Below are 22945 nucleotides of genomic sequence, written 5' to 3'. Positions count from 1 at the left end.
CGTGTCAAGTCCAACTTTCAGCTATTATCTGCTGGGTGTGTTTGTGTTAAAAAGGGGGTTGGGTGTGTGTGTGTGTGTGTGTGAATGAGTGTGCGTGACAGAAAATCTTGATGGATGTCACTGCTCCTGACACAGATGGTGTGTGTGTGTGCATTTGGTCCAGATTGTGTGAAGGTTTGTTCACTTTGCAGACAGATTTCTGGTTTGGAGGTTTTTCTAAAACACGAAATTTATATCAGGATCTGATTAAAGAGCTGAGTCAGAAATACAACAGTAGAGCAGCTGGTGAATCTGTTCATAGTGCAGCCAAACGAACACACACAGTTTCAGAACAGCTAACACTGAATTAACTTGAATCCTCTGCAGGAATGTCAGACCACGCTACCAACAACGAAAGGTTCTGTACAGAGAAGTGATCGCAGAACGTAAACACGCTGAATCATTGTTACTGAAAAAACACAGACTCATCATCGGTTTCAAAAACGTGGTTTGATTTCATGAAAATCTAAAGGATTCAAACTTTAACCTGCGGATATACATGTAAACTTTGACCTATGTAATCCAGCGTCATCCAGGCCTGAACATTAAAGAAGCTGATTGGCTGATCCACTGCTTCAAGAAGAGGGAGGGAAAGATTTTCTACCAAAGCTGAACAATGAGACCTTTATCAGACTGAGGTGAACTTCATCCGAGCTCAAACCTCAAACCTCGGAAACATTCCGTCACTCCCACTTATATTTCCAGACGGTTCATTCAAATCATGACTCCAGTTGTAAAAATCAAACGTTTAAAAACTGTTATTTACAGAGCTTTCAATCACATCTTGGAGTAGTATGTAAGTGAACCTTGAGTTAAGATTATATTGTCAACACCAGCTGAACCAGATCAGAACAGACCCAATCACATCGGATCAGTGACACACACATTCAATTTATTATCAGCCAAACAACCACAACGTGTGTGTCTGTGCCTTAAAGGGGAACTGCATCGATTTTACACGCTAAAGTCTGTTTATAGATCTTGGCAAGTACAACTGCCTTTAAACTAGCATAGCATAACACACCAGCATCTCCAACCAATCTGTGAGCAGCTTCACGTGGGCAATGCAGGTGCCAAGTTTTTAACAAGGAAGAAGAATTTGTGGCATAAAAAGGATGATAATTTTTTTCTTTACTTCCCTCCGGAGTCCGACAGTGTTAAACTCTGAAGGTGTAATGTACTAAAATGGAAAATGTAATTTTCAACTATGTATCGTTTGTATTTGTCTAGATCTTGGCATCATGTTTTCAAGATGTGTGAGGATGTTTGGGTGTCGAGGTGTGTGAGTGTGAGAGTGTGTGTGTGTGTGTTGAAGTGGGAGGGTGAGGGTAGTTTTCTCCGCTCGATCTCTCCATATCCATCTTGTCTTGGCTTCATTGGTATCGTCACAGCAACAGTCACATCTATGTGACATCCTGCTCTGAGAGGAGGTGGTGGGCGCTGATGGCAGGTTATTGATGCAGACGAAGAGGAGGAGGAGGAGGAGGAGGACGGAGCGTTTCAGTTTCAGGTGCACCAGGCTGAGAGATGTGACTTGATCTGCCCGTCAGAGCATGGCCGCGACGACGTCAGGGCAAGCAGAGATGAAGATGCGGACGGACAAGCCCATCAGCCTCCGCCTGGCTGAGGGAGGCTTCTCGCCACGTAGATCTCAAACAGACAAACTCGACTTGGGGGAAAAGTTTGAGAGAAGCACACAAACACATCCTCAGCTGTTCTGCTGTGTTTGAAGGTGCCACTGAATCCCCAGAAGGTTAAGACCAGAGGACAGTTTGGACGTCTCTCCTCAGGATCATCCTCACTGTCAAACTGACCACCTGCTTCTTCAAAAACACAACTGAAAGGTGTAAACATCCCCGAAAAAACACCTTTAAGTGAGTCCCGACACCCTGAGGATGGAAGTCATGATCTGTTTGATAAAAGTGGACTTCAGGTCAAAGGTCACAACCAAAAGTCCCCACAGCCTGGTGATTTCCACTTGTTTGGACTTTGTTTGTAGGTCGTTGGGACACTGGTCCATTCAGTTCTTCTTTACGTGAACTGGCGGTTTCAGTGAACAGGCGGGAGGGTGACAGGAAGTGATATGCGCTGGAGTTTCTTTAGCAAAACTCACACTTGTCTGTTTGTCCTTTTCTTTCGAGTTTTCACTTCAGAGCTGAGCGTCAGGAAAGGCCACCTGCAGGAATGTGCTCACAAGGCAGCAAGGTCTCAGAACCGCAAAACAGACACGCACCTTAAACCAGTTATCTAAACCAAACCTTTCCCTGCTGCTCCAACATTTTCAATCATAAACATCATCACTATCCTTCAGCTGTCACTGATCTTACATCTGAAATGCAAAAATAATGTCATAAAACAGCACTGACCTAAGAACAAGAAGAAAACAATGATTAACTGGATTTATAAAAGGGAAATGAAATGTGTAGCCTCATGGTTTTTCAGTATAAGAGCTTCCTTTTCTGACTTAATCTTTTCTATTTCTTCTCTGACCCATTCGCTCTGAGTTGGTGTTTGATACACCTGGTTCAGTTCAGGTAAAGATCCTGGGAGGTTTAATACAGAAAAAGTTCCCAGTGGCTTCAGACACAACCTGTTTATTTACATTTAACCTAAACCACCATCTTTCCTGAACCTGTTGGCTAAAGTTTGATCAGCGAGTTATCAGCTTTCAGTGTGAGAACACTGCTGGACGCCAGACGGAAACAAGAGGAAGAGCCGATCCCTGAAAACAGAAGCTGAGAATTCACAGAGTAGGATCCATTCAGCAGAGTAACAACAATAACGGTCGGCCGCCGGCTACGTGTGAGCCTCAGACATGACTTCCACGTGTAAACAGCTTCATTATTTGCTGTCACACGCTGGTCAATAAAATCTGCCGCCGCCTGCTCGCTCTTTGTGCTCTGAGACGCATCCAAAGACACAAAGCTGAAAACAGTCCTGAGCTGGAGACAAACAAAGGAGACATGTTGTGTCCCTGCTCTCGTTGTCTCATCTGTTCGCTCCGAGTTATTAACTTTCAAGTGGAGACGAACGACTCGTTTGTCTTAGAAAACGCAGCCATTTCCATGAAGACGGGAGAATTATGATTTTGTTAATGTCAAATGACCCATCTTTGTCTCAGTGTGTGTGTGTCTGAGTGTGTGTGTGTGGTTGCCTAAGTGCTTGTCCGTGTGTACACATGCAATCATTAGTGTTATTTAACCTTCGCCTCTCATTTTTATGAGTAGAGAAGAAGGATGAAGGTTCACTGACATGATCGTTAGTAAAGCAAGAACAACTTTCTGTCAAAGCCATTACACACACACACACACACACACACACACACACACACACACACACACACACACACACACACACACACACACACACAGAGCAGCACTTAGCACCCAGTTAAGAGCTATTTCAGGGACACCTTCTATTTCCACCTGCGAACAACGTGTCAGCACCTCTCGCCATTAACTCTTCAATCTCTTCCATTAAACGCTAACGAGCAGCGGCAACAACGAGCCACCGCCGCAGCAAATTTACACAAATACCACTATAATCAGCTCTCAGTATGAAGCCCCTCATGGCACGGTGTTCGGCCGGGAGGAGGCGGCCTGTGAGTACGCTCACGCCCTAATAAATGAAATGATTTGTGGATGAGGGGGAGGAGGTGTACAAACAAAACAAGGTGTGTGTGTGGAAGCAAAGAGAGGACAAAAGAAAGGACAAATAAAAAAGAGGTGAGGGAAATACATTGAAAAGGGTAAGAAAAGGAATACATGTGGGAAGAAGGAAAATCTTAAAGGTGCTGTGTTTTTAAAAGTGGTTTAACAAAAGGCAATGAAGAAGACAACTGCTACCAAATAAACATGGATGTAAACAACAAAGGGTTAAAAATAAACAAAATCAGCTTTTTACTTTTTTAAAGAGGAAGGAAATGTGTTCAACATGTTGGACGTCGGAGACACAGACGAGTTTGGTGAGAAACATTCCACTGTGAACAGAAATTTGGTTCGTTTATACTTATAGTTATAAGTTTGAAGAAAACAGGGAATAAAGATGAGAAGAGTGGAAGAAAAGACTGAACAAGAGAAATAAAGAAAGAGGGAGAGAATGGAAAATTGACGCAATAAAAGAAGGGAAGGAAAGAAAAGAAGAATAAAAACAGAAAGGTGAGAAATGAGAAAAATAAAAGAGGGGTAAAAAGGAAGACTGGACAAAAGAAAAATAATGGAAGGAGTGTAAAAAAATCTGGGAAGACACTAAGACCAAAAAAGGATGGGAAGCAGGAAGGAAGAGAAAAAGAAAGTAAAAGTGGGAAAAAAGGAGGGATGAATGGAAAAGGAGAAGAAGGTAAGAAAAATGGATTCATGCTGTGTTGTATTGTTGTTTTGAAGATGGGAGTGTCCCTCGTTTTGTGTCTGTTTTCTCTTCATCTATTTCTTTCATTTCTTCCATCCCTTCTTCCTCTGTGTGTTTTCTCTGTTACAGCAGCACAAGCTGCACGTTGTTAACCTGTTTCGATCTGCTTCCTGCTGTGTGTGTGTCTGTGTGATATTGTGTGTGTGTGTTTTCTCTCTGCAAACAAATCAAAAAACCCTCATAAGTTCAAACTGAGGTCCTGCTGTGCGTCTGTCTCTCTGTGGTAAAGGACAGTTCCACTGTTTTTCTGTCCAGGATTTATTAAAAAAAAAAAACCTTGTTTCATGGGAAAAAAAGAACAAAACAGAAAAGATTTGAAGGAATAAGGAGGAGGGAAAGAAAGATGAAATGAAAGTAGAAATACATTAAGGTAGAAGGCAAAAAACAATGGAAGAAAGATGAAAGTCAAGTCTCTATACGAAAATGTTAAGTGCACAAGTGGCCATCGCTGCACAGGCACCTCACTCATAAACCAGTGTCTGTGCTGAATGTGAAGAATTTCACTTGTTACAGCAGAGCTTGTTGTATGTTGAAAATTACAGTCATAAAAAATATTTAAATGAAGGTTAGAATCTACAGAACTTATCAGCATGTTTTATTCTGACAGACTGTTTACGTACTTTCACTTTTAAAACACTGTCTAAGAATACGTTAAGAACAAATCCAGAGAAAATCTGAACCTACTGATGGGGGACGCTGGTTTCTGAATTCCTCCTCTGCAGTTTGTGGTTTTGTTCTGCAGCGGTGGGACTGGTTTGTAGGACTGTCCAGTGGCCCGGTACATGGCCTGGACCCACAGCACCCGGTCCTGCTCATCGTCACAGGCGAACATCACCAGGTCGCCCTCCTTCACTGCGTTAAAGAACACCCGACCACCCTGCAGACCTGAGGAGGACGAAGGAGGAAGTTCATAAAATGAACAAACACAATTACAGAACATGTTACCAATGTGAAGTCTTCAAATAACTATGGTAATCTAAATTCTAAATTATTATTATCATAGTTAATAATACAGAGAGGTGAAGTCTGGGTTCTGTTCCACAAACTGAAATGTAAATAAATCATTAGAGTGGAGCCTCAGTCTGCCCGTATGAGGAAGTCTGGACAATTAAATTCAGTCATAGAAGCTGCCTCTATAATCCTGAAACCTGTTCTGTCACAGTGTAAATCCCTGCGTGGTGGAGTCGGTTAAGACGGCTCAGGTGTGTCTACCTGGTTGAGGGTCGCAGTAGTCCACCGTGTAGCCCTCCAGCTGCATCAGCTCCTGAGGCTCAGCCTTCTTCTCTCTGTAGCTGCACATGGCGAACGTGTACTGGCTCACCTGCAGGACAAAGACACACACTGAAGTCATGCTTGTCTCCACCTGGTGAATCTAAGTCCAGTATTTCCTCTCTTTTAGATCCGTTTTTGGTCTCCACCAGCTCTCCTGAGGGAAATATCTGGCTCTTTAGCTGCTAAACGCTCCACTATGCTCACCAGCTGCTTTGACTGAGTTGAAAACCGTCGTGGAAAAGCTGTAAACAACAACTTTGAGTGGAAACCTACTAAAACCTGATCAAAAAGTCTCGAGATGACATCATACGCTAATTAGCATATTGGTGGTAATCGGGGTGTCGCATCGTCGTCCTGCCTGGTCTCAGCTGCTTTCAGCTCCTTATCTGTTTGCCTCTGTCCTCCTCTGTGCTCACATTTCATTAAACGCAGCAGAATAAAGCTTCATTTACAGGTTTTTGTGTCTCTGCTTGTCAAACAACAGAACAAATACGAAACAGTGACTGAAACTCGACCCATTAAGACGACATGTTAACCAGCAGCCACTTCCAAGCTGCAGCTCTGCATTGATGAAATCCTGATTTCAAAATCACGACACTGTCACCAAATCACCAGCTCATTTTAAAAGAGCAATGGTGTAACTTCAATATTCACTATTCTTATCCACTGACTCTGTGCATTAAAGTTATTTTCTATGTTATATATTTTATTTATATAATTTTATATTTTCCTTACAATGTAAAAGACAAATAAGCAGATGTTTCACGTCTTACAAACATCTTGGTTGTGTAAATAAAGTTGTAGCTGGTGAAACATGTTAAAAATGTTCTTTAATCAACATTAAACCGAATCCTTTTTAAACTGTGGCATAGAAGAGTTTTTGAGGATTTTTGAAGTGTTGTCAAACACTCAATGAAGCATTAACATCCTCGACCAAAATCAATAAAATATCAATGATACTCAAAAAGATTTTTATCTTTTGATGCCTGACGACACAGAGAAGTAACCAGAGTTTTATTTCACAGAGAAAAGACAACATTTTCATTTAAATGTCTACCCTTGCTCTCAAAGACCGTGAGTGATCGCTGAGTGCTCAGGAAGTAAATGACAGCTGAAATGAAAAAGTGTAAAAGAGAATTTCAGAAACCAAAACTTAATTTAACTTTGCTTCAGCGGGACTCTTGTTTCAGGTTGAGTGGCTGATGTGAGATGATCGTCTTTAATAACCTCAAACTGTTTTTAGTTTTTCCCTCTTTCGACGGCCTCTCAGCAGAGAGAGTCTTTGAAAGAGATGCTTCAGTGTGAGGACATGTTTTCTGTGAGCTTTGGATCTAATGCAGTTTAAATACACACAAACGTCTGTTAAATGAGTTATTTCATATTTCCACTGATGCTGGATCTGTCAAAACCAGTGCTCAGATCTTTCCTCCGTTCATCTCAGTCGCCTGCTGTGTCCTGCTGGTAAAACACAATCTACAAATCACAGATCAATACACGTCTTCTGATCTCAGCTTGACCAGTTTCTCACCTGAACAAGAACAAAATATCTTCTTTTCCAGCGTTTCCAGACCCTCTGTCCCACAGCGTACAGGTACCTGAAACACAGTGAACAACAGGACGTTCACTTAAAGGTTTTAATAGATGTTCGTGTTGATTTTTGTTGTTTCAAACATTAGTTTGATGAAGTGGCTTCATCATCAGATGGCATTTGCCCATTGGTAGAACTGCAGTTTTCAAGGTTAACAATGAAAGTTGAAACTCAGACTTTTAGCCAACATGGGTGAGGAATATTTAAATTGATCAGGAAAGTGATCAGAAAAAAAAAGGAAATCTGAACGTCTACATTTACTTGACAAACCACAACTGCTAATGATCATGATCAAAAGCTTCAGAACAGCTGTTAATGAACCTGGAGGTGAAATTATTTAGTCAAATATGACATGATAAATTCATGTGTGATTTTTTTTTTTCAGAAGCTGTCAGGTTGGAAGGTTTTTCATATATTCTTGTCTCAGATCACTAATTTGTGTGATCAATACATTTATTTCCTCTGAATTAGTAAAACCTTCCCTAAAATTTCTTAATTTGCCTCTTCAAATTAATAATCTGAGCACCAGAGTCTCTAAACGGCGCCTTCACATTACTTTCCTGCTCAATTATCTCCCTCAGAGCTCTGACAATCAGGCAATTAATCAATTAGTCAAAATGTAGAAAATTTGCCAACAGCTATTTTGATCATTGATTAATCGCTTCAGTCATTTCTAAAGAAGAAACACCAAACATTCTCTGGCTCCTCCAGTGTGAGGACTCGCTGCTTTTCTCTGTTTATATCACTGTGCGTTAAATGTCTTTTTAGACTGTTGACCAAAAAAAAATATATCACACCACATTACGTCATCAGTCCCTCAGCTGTTACCGTTATGAAGACATTAATTTCTTCTCCTAATGAGGAAACTAAAAGGAGAAAGTAATGAGTCCTGAGCTGAGAGAGGCCATGACACACACAGCATCTCATTGAGGAAGTCTTGAGGAAAATGGAAGAATGACCAGCGTGGCCTCTCAATCAATGGCTGCTCCCGGGCCTCCTGAAGCGTGGGATACAGGCAAGTGCAAGTGAGGAAAATCAATCGATGGCGAGACCTCTTTCTTCAGCCCTGCTGCCCGCCCTTAAAGAAAAGGCCTCCAGTCAAGGCTGCGGCGCGTCTGGACGGAGAATCTGGGCCATTCTGCACATTCTGCACGACTCCGGGTTAACATGTGGCATCGCTCGCCGGCCACTTGTGAAAATGATTTGGCTGTCTGTCCTCCTCCTGCAGGGTTTCAAACATCCATTCAGCTGCACGGCGCCATGGCTGGATGGATGGACTGCAGACGCCAAAGAGTTCACTGCAGGCATTTAGCAGTCCTCGCTGCGAAAAAGCATCTTTCACTGGTCCTTTAGCCGGATATCCAGACTTTACGGGTTTTTACAGAGTGATGAGACACTGGACTCATTTTCTTAAGGACAAACAGTTTCCCATCCTTTGAGAAATCAATGCAAGTGTATTAAAAGGCAGACTGCTGCATCACAATTAAAAAAAAGAAAGAACAAACGATAAATATTAAATAAGTAAGTAAATAACCTAAACAGGATTTTTATTTTTTCTTACACTTGTTCATAAAGATTTTTTTTTTTTTTTGCTCTTTTTGCTTGTTTGACACAGAAAAATACAGATTTCTAAAGAATGATCTTAAATAGATTTTCACCATTTTCTGTTTTCTGGCATCAAAAACCAGCTCTGTCTTCTGCGACATGCAATAACTTCACACCTTCATCCATTTTGTTCATTTGTTTATAAGAAAAAAAAACATTATAAGTTAGCTTTTTCTTTTATGTTCACAGGGACCTGAAAGATCAAATCAGAAATCACAGAGAACCAGTTTAAACTCATGAAGAGGAGCTGGACCTGAACCAGAGACAGGCTGGACTCACAGGCAGACTAACAATGCCCCCTTGTGGAGGCTTTTGAAAACTGAACTTGATCTGCATCCCCCCCTCTTTTTTTTCTCAGTCTGTTATCAGAGCCGCCGACTCCCACAGTGTTGTTTTCATTATAGTGACAGAGCCTCCTGCAGGAGGCTGTTAGGAAGAGGAGGAGGAGGAGGAAGAGGAGGAGGAGGAGGAGTCAGGAGGGAAAACTGTGGAGGACGAGTCCAACACAGAACCTCTTATACTTCTTAGTTCATTGTAACCTGACTAACTCCAGCCTAGTTTAGCACAAAGTTTTGCCCTTAGGGTAAAACCATTTAATATTATTATTATTATTATTATTATTATTGCTGCATCTTCCTCCTGGGTTTGATGTGGTTCTGTGTGATCTAAGACGGCAAACACTGCGATGCACTGATCACAATTTCAAATGCTATCGCTTTAATTTTTAATCGTTTCAAGTTCTCTTTCCTTTACGTGCTTTGATACAGAGTCACATTAGACACCGAAAGGTTCAGTCACACTGTGACACAGTCTGATGTCCAACAGTATCAACAGTCTGTCCTCAGTTAAACTCCGATTATTTTCAGAGTCACAAACACAAATCGAAGCACGTCCAGGTCACACTCAGACGTCACTGACTGACACGAACACTCTTTCACCTGAGGTTATGTTGCTCAGGGAGAAAGTTACAGCAGGTGTGAAGTGAATGAAAATCTACAACCTGATGCGAATGACAAGCAAGATACAGAGCAGTGAACAGACGGTGAGAAACAATTTCATTTCATTTTCTGTTTTGTTTATCAACATCAAATGACTGTGGGCTGAACTCCTGATTTGCACCGCGTTGGAAAAAAAATGCTGTTTTTCTCTTTGACGTTTCGAGTGAAGGGTTTTTTAATTGCAATATTTTCTTTTCAGGTGTCAGTTTGTGTTGCGGATGACGGTATCAAGACGTCTGAGAACACAGAAGCTATTTTCTCTTTGCTCTGTTCTCAAACCCAGGAATTTTATTTCTAACACGCCATCAAAGCAACGGGAAAAACTGTCAAATCTGTGATTTTATTAAGGTTTTTAAAATCTTAGGAAGCTGCAGAAAACAGTTCCTGTGTTTCTTAATATATGAGCACCACTAAATGTTTCTATGACTTAAACCTCAAACACTGAAACCTGTGAAGGAAAAGGTTAAAGTGTTGACAGATGTTTGCTGTCAAAAGAGCAACAGAAAACCAGACACTGTGTTTCTGTGTTAAATCAAATGAGGTGTTTCCTCATTGTAGCTTTGTGGCTTTGAAAATGAGGTTTTGCTGCCATCTTCTGGCAGGAAATGAGAACTGCACGCAAACACAACTTTCATTTTTCATTTCTTAATTGCTCCTAATTTCAGTGTTGCTGTTGTTAGTGATGTAAACAGACCTTTAAGTGGATCAGTAAAAAGAGTCAAAACACCAACCAACCAAACAAAAGAGAAAAGCCTCTGATGGACGATGGAGTTTAGCAAAGACAAATGAATCTATAAAGACCAGAATTTCAGAATCAGTTTGACATGTTTAGCACAACAGATCTGAACATGACTTTAAAAGACAGGATCAACCAACAAGCTGTTACCGCCTCACTGTCATGTGATCACATCCTCAGATTCAGCACAGGCTGTTTCTACTTCCTTTATTTAACCAGCAGGTGGAGCTGTCAGCCTGCTCAAACCTCAAACACTTAAGTCCAGTGGATCGCTGCAGCAAATGACCCAGAGATGCATAGTGACTGATGTTCTGGGCAGTTTTGTGTGTTTTTTAGTGTAAAAACTCACCCGCTGTGCTTCATGTTGGGGGGTTTGTCCATGCGGACGGCCAGTTTGATCTTCAGCTCAGTGTCCTGACTGTTCTTGGGGACGACCATCCGGTGGAACTCGGCCTGCTTTGGTCCGTTGGTGGTCGGGTTCAGGACCACCTGAGGAGAGGGGGGGGAAACGTGTGGTGATTAACGCTGGAGATGCTGCTGTTGTGTTGCTGTTGTTTTCCATGATGGTTGAAAAATGAGGAAACATTTAGTTTCAACTTTGAAGACTGAATGAAAACAACATGGTTGTTATGACCACAGTCATATTTTTATCTACAGTGTGAATCTGATGTGCGACAGGTGTATACAGGTAAATAGGTATGTATGAGGATGAGGAGGCAGCTGGTTAAATGGCTCCTGTGGTCGTACTGTGTGGCTTCTTCAGACTTCTCATGCAGCCAGTCACTTTGAGTGGGCTGCTACTTCTGTTCATCTTGCTTTCTCATGTTTATTTCACAACGGCAGGTGAACTTATTGTATTTCGGTTCCTTTGACTTCACAAGGTTGTATCTGTTGTATTCGCTTTGTTTGTTGTGTTAAGTTCTGCCGACTCTGAAGCCAAAAACACTGTAAACAAACAGGTCAGTTGTTAAAATTCAGCATGAAATCAGTCCTCTGTGTGTGTGTGTGTGTGTGTGTGTGTGTGTTACAGATTCTTCAGAAGCATCTTCAAAGTCAGTTGTTGTACTGTACTGTAGGCATGCGCCGATCAGATGAGCTGCACCAGGATCAGAAGCAATTCAGAGCTGAACGAGTGGACTGTCTGTCGACCATGAGGTTGCAGATTCACATTAAATACAGTTTCTTTGTCAATGTCATTATAAAATTGTGTGTGTCTGCTATTAGCTACACTCCTTAAGTCACAGTCAGTCACTGACTCAGTTAGCGCCACAGTGCTGCCTGGCTGCACGTTACCTTATGGATGTAGATTTTAAATTTAGCAAAGAGAGCACTGGTGTTAGCAGATAATCTGATTTTAGGCTTTGGAATTCATAAACACTGATACGGGGAGTGAAAAAGTTGGATTGGTGAATCCCTGATTTGTGGTTTTTCAACTATAGCATGAATGTAGGCACTTTGCAGGCGGAGTAAAATGAGCATGTTCGTCCCCGTTTGTGTTTGTGTCCTTGTAGATTGTTGCATTGGGGGTAAGAGGCTGAACTTCCGATCCGTCGGTCAGGTTCTCTCTCTGCTCACATTTGATTAATGACAGGAAAGGACTGAATTTACAGGAGGAAGAGGAAATCATCCTTGGACGTCTGCGTTCACAGAATCAGAAACAAAAGCCAAACAGCAGCGTTTTGTCTTCGGTGTCGTTCATCTGTCTGTTCCCATTACAACAAACACACACACAAAGTGTCTGCAACTGCTCACACAAACTGGTTGTGTGTGTGTTTTTGTATTTTAACATCTCCTGCACTGGCAAACCACAGGGAGGTTTTTATTGTGAAGAAATGATAAGAAGCACAGAGTGTTAATCACAGAGTTGGCAGAGCCCTGATTCCACCACCACGGAAACTCGAGTGTTTGAGGTCACATGTGGGTTGTTAGTCCCTCCGACTGTCATGAGACTTATTTGTTAATTAATCTGCTGCTGACAGAGTCACAAATGCACAACTTCCTCCTGACGAGTAACATTTGTTAAAATCCACAGAGCCCGGCTGTTTCAGGAAATTACTGAGCCTAAAATAATGGAAGTATAAATTTGTGAGCTGTTATTAAAGATTTATATCTTCGGATGGACCCAGTGGGCTGAGAAACGACTGTGAGGCAGAAAAATACACTGCTGCTTTGGGGGACTTTCCACCAGACAGTGAGGAGTGAAGAAGCCTTCTGGACGAAGGTGAAATGTCCTCAAGCATCTAAAGCAAGTCCTGCTGCCTCTGACTTCACGTCTCTGGATCTCACGGTGAGAAAACAGCCAGAGGAGTTTGCTCCTTTCAGCAGGTCGACTGGTCTCTGATCTGTGAAGGACAGTTCACTGTGAACAGCCTCTGAAATAAAACCCACATCTGAAGTGTGAACCTTCTGTCTGTCATGTTACAATCAGTCACTTCAAGGTAAAAAGTCTGAGCATGGACAAACGGCTCTGTGCTCCGTGGTCATGTGATCACTCATCCTGATTCAAAGCGACAGGAACAGACTCATGACGTTTGGTCACCGACGCTTCAGCTCCAGATAAAACTCAGAACCAGCCTTCGGATCATGGGTCATACATGTTTTCATCATCCTCTGAAGACCTCACATGTCCATTTGTCTCCAAACTAACATGTTTTGAATCTCTTCCGCTCACAGAGATAAAAAAAAAAAAGGCAATCAAACGCTGATAAAATATTTAAAACGTTGTTGGTTTTAGTTGGTTGGTTGATTAGAGCAGGACACCTGATGTGATTGTGTTGCAGTCTGTGTTTGTCAGTCTGTGTGCGGCGCAGTGCAGGTGGACTCACCCGGCCCAGCTCCTTGTCCTCCAGAGCCAGGACCCCAGTGCTCTCTGTGAACAGCTTTACTTTGACCGAGGGCAGAGGGTGAGTCGTGGTGAAGTCCCCCTGCGTCCCCCACCTGAAAGACAAATACTTTTTAAATACACGGTGACAGGCTGAGGTGCACATCCTGTCCATCAGCACGGGCCCAGTTTCACCTGAACCAGCTGTGCTGAGCCACGATGCAACCCGACACTTCCTGTCGCTGTTGTTTCACATTAAAACCAGAGGGAGGCTTTTATTGTGAAGCGGCTGAGGTTGGCAGAGATGTGATGCACGTCTCTGGAGTACAGGAACATATTAAAGCAGCAGTTTTGGTTTTTCATGTTGTTTTGAGGGACACTGTTCGTCGATCCATCACATGCAGCATCTGTCGCACTGTCGCTGAATCTCAGTTGATATTTTCCAGGTTTCAAACCTCACAGACAGAGATGAGCTCCTGAGATTCAGTCCGGCTTTGTGAGGATCCAGTTTTTTAGATCCTCCAAATCTCATGAGCCCAACAAACAGGAAGGCAGAGAGAGAGAGTACGTTCTTCGTTCAAAAACATGAACAAAGCCTTGAGTGTAGCTACTGCAGAGAAATGAATTTAATGTAACGTACATCTCAAACTGTACAACTTTAAATGTTTGAAGGCTCCAAAACCCACAGGACCCACAAACTTAACTTCAACCAGAGGTCACCCTGCAAATTTTGCTCTGTTTCCTGTAATAACATCACATCAGGTCTGAGTCACAGGCCCAGAGGCAGTAAACGGTCCCATCAGTGTCAGCTGGGATCAAGAATCACTTACTGTTCGTCTCACAGAAACTCTAATGGAGCAGAGCGACGCCCTCTGCTCAGGACGACGGGGACACGGCCATTATCCACGCTGAAAGCCACGCTCCTGTGATTACACGCCTCTACGCCGCAACTGTCATTTCAAGTGTGCAAGAGTGTGTGTTTGTAACTGTGTATATGTGCGCGGTGCACGGATGACAAGTGACCCCATCACTTGTTGAGGGTGAGAAGCAAAGTCGAGCTCCATATTCAGTTTCCCCAGTTTCCAAGGCAACGTTGTGCAGAAAGGTGTGTTCGCTTTACACACACAGACACACAGACACACACACACACTCACACACACACACTCACACACACACAGATGTCTGATGTGGAAGACAGAGGACTGACACTTTTACAAAGAGCTCTGACCTGAGAGCTCTTTTCAGGTGATTGATAAGATGATGACGGTTGTTGTTGTTATTACGGTTTCATTTTGTGTCTCGTCTGGTTTGGTAACTTGACCTTGAACATTAAAAGCAGGGGGAGGTGAAAACTGACTGCAGCTGCTGTTTGTCTGAATCAGGACAGAGAACGATTCCCTGTCACGGTTTAGGTGTTAGGATCCAGCTTTGCATCTCTTTCCTTATGTTTTCCTGCTCCGCTGTTCCCCGTCACTCGGTCACGCTCCTGAACCTCAGCTACGTCGACATCTCTCCAACCATCATTCAAATCTCTAATAAACTGCCCTTTAACCGTCCTCTGAGTCCTGCTCTGTGACCTGAAGTCTACAAACGGCAAAATTTGGGTTTGTTTCCAAATCTGCGTTCGACTCCACCTCCACACGTTTTGTATGTGAGGTCCTGAAGCAGGTGACACAGGAGGAGGACAACTACAACACAAACTTTATTTCCATCCTGTATAGAAACAACTAATGGCAGCCTGAGAGGAATCTATAAAACTGATTACCAGGGGAGGTAACTGATTTGTGATAAACATGCACAAACAGCAGTACGGTCCTTAATCCTTATAACGAATCACAGATGGTTGACATTCCACAATAATTAAGGGTATTACTAATGAAAAGGTCCTCAGTGATTAAAGAGCTGTTACGCTACAACTGCAGGAGTCATCAGAGCAATTGGACGACGGTGTAATCACAGCTAATCATGTTGTCCATGTAATTATAGTTAACTACGTTGTCATTAAGTGTATGGGTGTGTTATTGAAGATGAGGGATGTGAAAGCGCTCCGCAGGCTAATTACAGCGAAGGTTACAGGAGCTGCAGTTAAAGCCAGGTTAGAGCACAGGATCCCCGTTGACCAGCGAGGTCGGCGGGTGACGGTGAGCTCGTCTAATTGGCTCTGTTTGGTGATTCTGGCAGATGGAGGGACTTCACAAAAAAAAAAAAAAAAAAAAAAAAAAACCTCTCCACCAGCAGCTGGAGCGTGTGAAAGGGCAGCCTCATTACCGCACAGCCCCCCGCAGTTCGCCAGGCATCCGACGGCCAACAACTGTCACCAAGAACTTTGAGCCCAGAGAGACAAGGTAAAGAAGAACCGAGCCAAAGAAGAACATACTGTATATTAACAGGTGAAAACAGAGTTCTGTGCTAATCAGGAGCGAGGCAGAGGAGAACCAGCTCAGTGAATTAGTGGAATCATGTTCCTGTGGTCAGAGGCGATTTACGCAAAACACGTTTCCATATTTTATTTATTTCCAAGTTGTAAAACGTGATGTAACTGATTTTCACTGCAAAATAAAACTCTTATTTCAGGGCTCTCATTCAACCTATTCTGTTCTCATTTGATTGCAATCAGCCGTCCGTCTGTATTATTGCTGTGTAACTTAATGGCTGCACAACGGTATCTGAAAATAAAAACAGGTCTAACTCATCTCATAGTAAACCGTCCAGCCCTGTCAGGAAAATGGATTGTTTAATATTCAATATTTTAATACTACTTTACTACAATGACAAATATGGGGTTACAACGATGTGCTGCAGAAATGCATGTATGAATGAAGATTACAGCTTCACAGGTGCACAAGTCTGTCTATGGACTTTCACTGGTATTTTTTTATAAATCACACCTGATCACAGGCCTCTGGTCTGCAGAGGCAGTCCCTGATGGGCTGTAATGAAAAACATCAGAGCTCTGACTGGGACTGAGAGCTGATATATAAGGATGGAGCTCTGTGTGTGTGCTGAGGAGAGACAGCCTCATCTCCTGGCTCTATCAGCCTTAGCTGGAGAATGAGGAACATGGCTCAGGGCAGGTCAAGACCACAGATGTGAATCTCACAGGTGTGAGTCCGTAGCCCGTATTCATCCTCAGGAAACCCTGAACGCCTGAACAAAACTTAATATCAATCTCCTTCTGTAGTTTGCTCAATAAATTTAAACCAGATCTGTAAAATATAAAGTGCTGAAAGTTCAAATTCTTGGTCAGATTCTTCATTTGCTTTTTAATTCATCAGATATTTACTGATTTGAATCAGGAAACTTTTCTAACCTTCGTCATCAACCATTTCCTCACACACACACACACACACACACACACACACACACACACACACACACACACACACACACACACACACACACACACACATCAGCCAGGATGCAGCATTCAGACGTGTAATAAGTGAAAGTCACACCGATGTGTTAAAATGCTCAACCACACTGTCTCTTTCTTTAAAGCATCACTTCATTCAAGAGTCTGGAAGCCGATCACGGTCCAATACGCAACTTACACAAGTTTGATGAGACGATAGGTATTTAAAGTCTGCACATTTTTATTCTCTTTGAGACTAAAGCGAGACTCACTGTGGTCTGGCGGCTTCAGCTTGGTCCGTCTGCAGCTTCTCTCCTCCCTCCACCTCCATAGTGCAGTAAACAATCCGGTTTGGAGCGACGGACTTCAGACCCTGGACCTCCATGATCACGATCTGAAAACACCAGAGGTCATATTAAACCTTTGGTCATATTAAACTAAACTGGAATGGTGCTCAGGAGAGAACATAGCTCCGCCAAGGCCAAACCACCCAGACGTATAGTCTGTCTGGTTCTTATAACAGAAAATAAAAAGGAAAAAGTAGTCTGATAACAAAAAAAATTTAATGGACATATGGACATCACAAACAGCCCTTTGAAGGCGTGTCAGAAAGTGAGGACCGAACAAAACGAAGAACGCACACAGACCTCCAGAGTGAAGGACAGCACCACATCAGACTTGGACAGGATGTCTCCCTCATCTCCCATGTCCAGGAAGGAGTTGTTCATAGAGGAGCGTTTGAGCTTCTGTTTGAAGTCCGGACCTCCTTTGGACACCGGCAGACTCTCCAGGTTCGCCATCAGTAGGTTGACCGACGAACGCAGCTCCTCCACGTACAGAGCCTCCATGTCAGCAGAGACGAACTTTGGGTATCTCCTCTCCTGCAGGACGCAGATTGATTTTTTATTTATTTTTGTTAGACTTGGGCTTTGTTTCATCTCCAACTTCCTCCACCACCAGGAAACCTTCATCTCAGCTGAATCTGGCTGTAAATGCTGTACTTTTCTTTATGTAGGAGAGAAGAGATTTGAGCAGCACTAAGTGTTTTCACAATCTGCCTGTGCTGAAATAGTTAAGTGATTAATCAGGCTGGAGAAACTTGATTGTAATGTGAGTTTATAATTAACGAAAAATTAGATTGTTATTCAACTATAAAGTAAAACCAGAAAAGAATTCAGCCGAACAAATTGTTCTAATTGATTTCTTTGGCAGACTGGGGACAGCAGAACAAGCTGACAAATGGACAGTCACAGTTACTTCACCTTGTAACACAGTTGTAGCTAATGTTAGCAACAACCTGACATCCAGCAAACACAGAGAGCTGTGTCTCTGTCCATCTAACAAATGTAGGTCCAATATTCAGTCTTCCTTTTAGCTCTGCTTTGGTCTCAACCAACTCCTGAGGAAAACATTCCATGCTGCTGGATAATTGTGTAAATGTTTAATGTGTAAAAAATAAATGTGATGTAAAACCAAAACTTGGGGCTAAAAGAGGCTGGAAAGCTCCACAGAACTGCACCATTGGTCATAAGTGTATGTGGACTGGACATTTCTGTCTTTGAGGATGTGACCACAGAAAATAAATCCCTATCAGGAGTAAATAACAAATAAACAAGAACAGCAACATTAATAAAAGATGAAAAAATGAAAAACTAATGTGTGTTTTGTGTGTGTGTTTCTCACCCTGGCAATCTTCTCGGCCAGCTGTAACCTGCCGTCCAGCTCTCTGCGGATCTGAGCTGCCTGCTCATCCACGTTGTCCAGCTGAGACGAAAAACATGAAAGGAAGTTTTCATCAGTCAACCAATTAGAGATGTGCAGAATCAATACATCGATCAAAAGGTGAAGGAGAGACACAGCAGGAGAAGCCTACTCCGCGGAAGAGGACTGTGTAATGATCAACCAATCAACAGCTGAGGTGGTGGCCAATGAGGAGTGAGGGTCTGAGGTGAAAGGTTCAACCACTTCTCTGGGATGAGGACAGAAAGATCCACGTGACCAATTACAGAAGAGAGAACAAGTTCAGTGATGTTTGTGTGCTGAAAGCTGCAGAGCGTTTAGCTGCAGTCCCTCTGCTATCCACCAGATGCTGCTGTAAGAACACGCTCACTGTGTTGAAGAGAATGGGAAAACCCGGAACTCGTTTCATATGGTCTCACTAGTTAATTTCACCTTTTCTATTGTGTCTTTTTGACAAGACATTTACAGTTAAAGCAATTTTTCAGTTTACGTTTAATCGACAGCTGTGTTCATAGTGAAGGACATGGACCTTTGTTATGCATGGTAAGCTAGCAATGTAGCACAACCTTTGACTGCGTGATTGACCTGTTCAGCTGTGTTGCGATCAGAGCTTTTGTTTGGAGCAAAAACAAATTACCTAGCTGAGTCTACAAGGTAGAGGTGTGCTCTCACAAAATCAAAGGTTTGGAGCAGGCTAGCATGATATATAAGATTTGAACACCACTGATGACATTACCAGTGTTGGACAGTATTGCTTAGTAATGCACAACAGTAATGTGATTATTTTATCGGTCATGATTAGGGTATAGGATCACAATCTGTAAGGGATCACCACAGAAATAGAACACATTACTTTTGCTGTAGAATAAATAGTAATGCAACTGGGGTCCCACAAAAAAATTAGGGTCCCATGATAAAAGAGTTCAGTCTCTTGCTAAGGACACTTTGACGTGTGGATGGGAGGGACAGGGATCAAACCACCAACACAACAACTGTTGCTGATGCGCTCGACCAACCTGAACTGTAGCTGCTCCCAGTTAAAAATATGTTTCTCAGTTTTCAGCAAGTAGATGACCGTAATAATAATTAAATTTTAAAAAACTGGTGGAAAGGGAAAGTGAGTCTTACAAAACTCATGTTAACTGTCCTCAATGCAGTTTCATCTTCACTTAGGAGAACTGAGGACGCGCTGTTTGAGAGCTTCATACTGAGCAGGACATCATGCAATAAGTCATCCGTTAAACTCGATGCCAGCGAGACTCAAAGAGGAGATGAAAGCAGGGTGAAAATTGAACAAGGTTTGCTTACTGGGCAGAAAACGGCGCCTCGTTTCACAAATCTGTGATGAGCAGAGGCGTCTACAGCGACAATCAGAGATTAAACAGCTGCGATGGAAACTGGCCTGAAGTCAAAGAGACAAGTGGAAAATTCAGAGTTGATAAGAGAGAGGAAAGATAAGCTGTTTAATTTGTGCCTGTTTCAAAATTGATCCCGAAGAATCAGCCGTCAATGTTTCATTTACACCGATCCAAACCTCCTTTGGTCACACTCAGGGGTTACCCAGCGCTGCAGCTGAGGAGGAAAATGCTAAGGAGCAAGTTCTGAACTAAAAATCAAACAAGAGCCAAAACCACAGAGGAAGACCTCTGTGGTTCCCACAGGCCATCCTGAGAGGAACATGAACCAAATTCATGACAGTCCTTCCAAAAGTCGTCTCGACATTTAACTAAAAACCACTCGTTTCAGCCTCGTGGTGGTGCTAGAGGAGAAGCCAGAAGCATGAACGGTTGCACAAAATGTTATGGCGATCCATCAATCACTGCCCAAAGTGGGGATTAACGGCAGACAGCGACAGAACGATGCAGGTGGCGTGGAAAAAAAAAAAACTGTCAGTACTGTCAACTTGTTTCCTCTTTGAGAAGAAACCGACATTACAAAAATTTCACCATGTGGACGTTTTCAAAAGTCATATGATAAATAATCTGCTTATTTAATGAAATAATACTGCTGCTGTCATCTCATGACACCACTTCCTGTCAGGTCTGACATATGGCTGCTCTAATTACTCAGATATGGATATTTGTTCATGGATGATTGGACAGTTTTTAAAATTTTCTCTGCTTGTCCCTGCAGTCGTTACAGGTCTGTTGATCACTGAGTCCTAATTGACTTTAAATATTGAACGAGAAAAATGAATCAATTATCAGACAGATGAAGGTCAAACTAACATGCACATATCAAAAGGGTTTTTTTTTAAATTCCCTCATTACTCACTGTGTGTTTACTTCCTGTAGAAAGGCGTCAGAGTTCGAGAGTGGCAGTGAAGGTCAGGACGTGTTTAGACTTTAACAATAATTAGCTTAAAAAGGCTGATTTCAAACCTGCTTGATTTTGAAACTTGACACGATTTGACTCTTTAAAGCGGTTTTAAGTGATGATGCTTTGATTAAAACATTTGTCATTTATTTCCTGTTATTTTGAAATACATTTGGATACTTTCATGTTATTATTGTACTTTGTTTTGAGGACTTTTCTTTCAGATACACAAACTTATCAAAACCTAAAACGGGTCTGATTCCTAGAAATCAGTCTTTCAGTTAATGTCAGTTAACAGATTCCAAAAACTCAAAATAAAATGTGAATCAGTTTAATATACTAGTTTAAGAGCTCCACTGGTAACTGGGATTCCAGTAAACTATAACTTTTTGTCAGCCACCTTCTTTGTTCATCATATTTTGGACTTCATGACCAAATGAAGCTGTGTAACTTTTCAAGCTTTATGTTTAAAATGTGCCTTAAACTGAGTTGAAACTCTCTGATTGTTCATAAAGGCTGAATGAATGAAGCTCGTCTCCACAAACCTGATGATTAAAGTATTATCCAGAATATGTTTGAGGAATATCAGTGAGCAGTGTGATTACGTTTTTGTGATCAGAAAAACAGCTGCTGCACGCTGTTACTTTACATTCCTGGTTGTGTCTCTGGTTAATTACACCCAAATCTAATTAACTGTACTGAGATAACACACGTCGCAGTCTGTACACCGCTCGTCAAACTCTCCGTTTCAGTCAGCAGAGTCACACAAAGACACTTAGAAACCAGATCACAAAAGAGCACAAACAGCCAATAACAGAAAAAAAACATTCAGCAGACAAATCCATAAACGAAAACCTAATTTATCTATTTAATTATCTATGAATCTAATAACACACCAGCTGTGTGAAGCTGCGTGTCTTCATGTCTAAGATGCAGCTTTGCTGAAGTGAAATTCCCACATTTTATTATTGGTGTATAACACAGCAAAGTAAAGTTAGTTTGTTTGTGCATGCTGACGTACATCAGGAGGCACTGAGGGAGCAGAACATGCTCACTCTAACTTAGTGAAGAGGTGAGGAAACAAAATTAGACACACAGATGAGAGTACACGCTGGCTTTGTTACTATGACTTCTATAACGTGGCCTTTGTTGGCAGCCTTTCTAATTCTGCATTTCTATATGAGCATTTCCATGACAACCAGCCTTCATATGAAGCTGTTCTTTAAAGTCAGCATGTCAGAGAGGCTGAACGCACATATTAAACTGTTCAACGCACAAAAAAACCCCAAAAACAAACATGAGGGAATGTGTGCAGGAAGCACAATGACACACTCAGGACATGTTGTGTGAAGAGTTTTTAGCTTAATCAACTTCTGGCTTCCATGCATCATGAATGTCCAAAGAACGAACCTACAAAATATCAACTTTACTAAAACTCAGATAACAGATTTGTTTTGAACATTATGACAAAGTACATTCCGGTGATTCTAGAAAAAAGGTTTTATGAATTTTCTCAGCACATAAAGGAAAATTTAATCCATGACTTATCAAAATAAAATCACCAAAACTGGAAAAACAAACATTTACAAAGACACAAAAGGCAAATAACTCTGTGTGCTGAAATTAAATGGTGTGGAAGCCGACCCAGCGGGATCTGGTGGTCTGCAGCTTAAACCTGGGTGGAAACAACAAACTCTATAATATTCAGAAAATGTTGTCCCTGCAATCAGAACTAACACTGCATCATGGGAAAGAATAAAAAGGGGGTGCTGAATTTATCCAGTAAGTTATACAAAGGTCAGTGTCTAACTTCCCCCACGATCAGCTGCATGGCAACAGAGACTGAAGCTCTTAACTGGATGTTTCTTACAGCAAAGCTCTTTGTTTTTTTTTTTTCAGCTCAGTATCTGGTTGTCAGTGCTGATGATTCACCCTGGAGAGCCCATCACAGTGACCTCCCTGTGGGAGAAATGAACAGGACTGCTGTGCCTCTTTTATTTCCAAACTCCAAACTGATGCCAAAAATAAGCAGTGATCATGACAAAACTGCTTAACTACAGCGAAGTCGGAG

At 42.1% G+C, this 22945-nt stretch overlaps 1 protein-coding gene across 1 annotated transcript in view; it reads right to left on the bottom strand.

The window, feature by feature from the left end:
* Positions 1 to 22945, bottom strand: part of cadps2 (Ca++-dependent secretion activator 2) — a 145385-nt gene that overhangs the window by 63519 nt on the left and 58921 nt on the right. Inside the window, exons 4-11 of the mRNA XM_041037942.1 lie at positions 18502 to 18582; positions 17466 to 17699; positions 17091 to 17212; positions 13471 to 13582; positions 10995 to 11134; positions 7247 to 7313; positions 5659 to 5767; positions 5131 to 5331 (exon numbers count right to left, since the gene is read on the bottom strand). Coding sequence (XP_040893876.1) covers positions 5131 to 5331; positions 5659 to 5767; positions 7247 to 7313; positions 10995 to 11134; positions 13471 to 13582; positions 17091 to 17212; positions 17466 to 17699; positions 18502 to 18582 — 1066 coding nt within the window. The remainder of the gene's footprint in view (positions 1 to 5130; positions 5332 to 5658; positions 5768 to 7246; positions 7314 to 10994; positions 11135 to 13470; positions 13583 to 17090; positions 17213 to 17465; positions 17700 to 18501; positions 18583 to 22945) is intronic.

This window comes from Toxotes jaculatrix, chromosome 5, assembly GCF_017976425.1.
Source record: "Toxotes jaculatrix isolate fToxJac2 chromosome 5, fToxJac2.pri, whole genome shotgun sequence".
Taxonomy (NCBI): domain Eukaryota; kingdom Metazoa; phylum Chordata; class Actinopteri; family Toxotidae; genus Toxotes; species Toxotes jaculatrix.
Note: the sequence above shows the minus strand (reverse complement) of the source record. Positions and strands in the feature narration are given on the sequence as shown.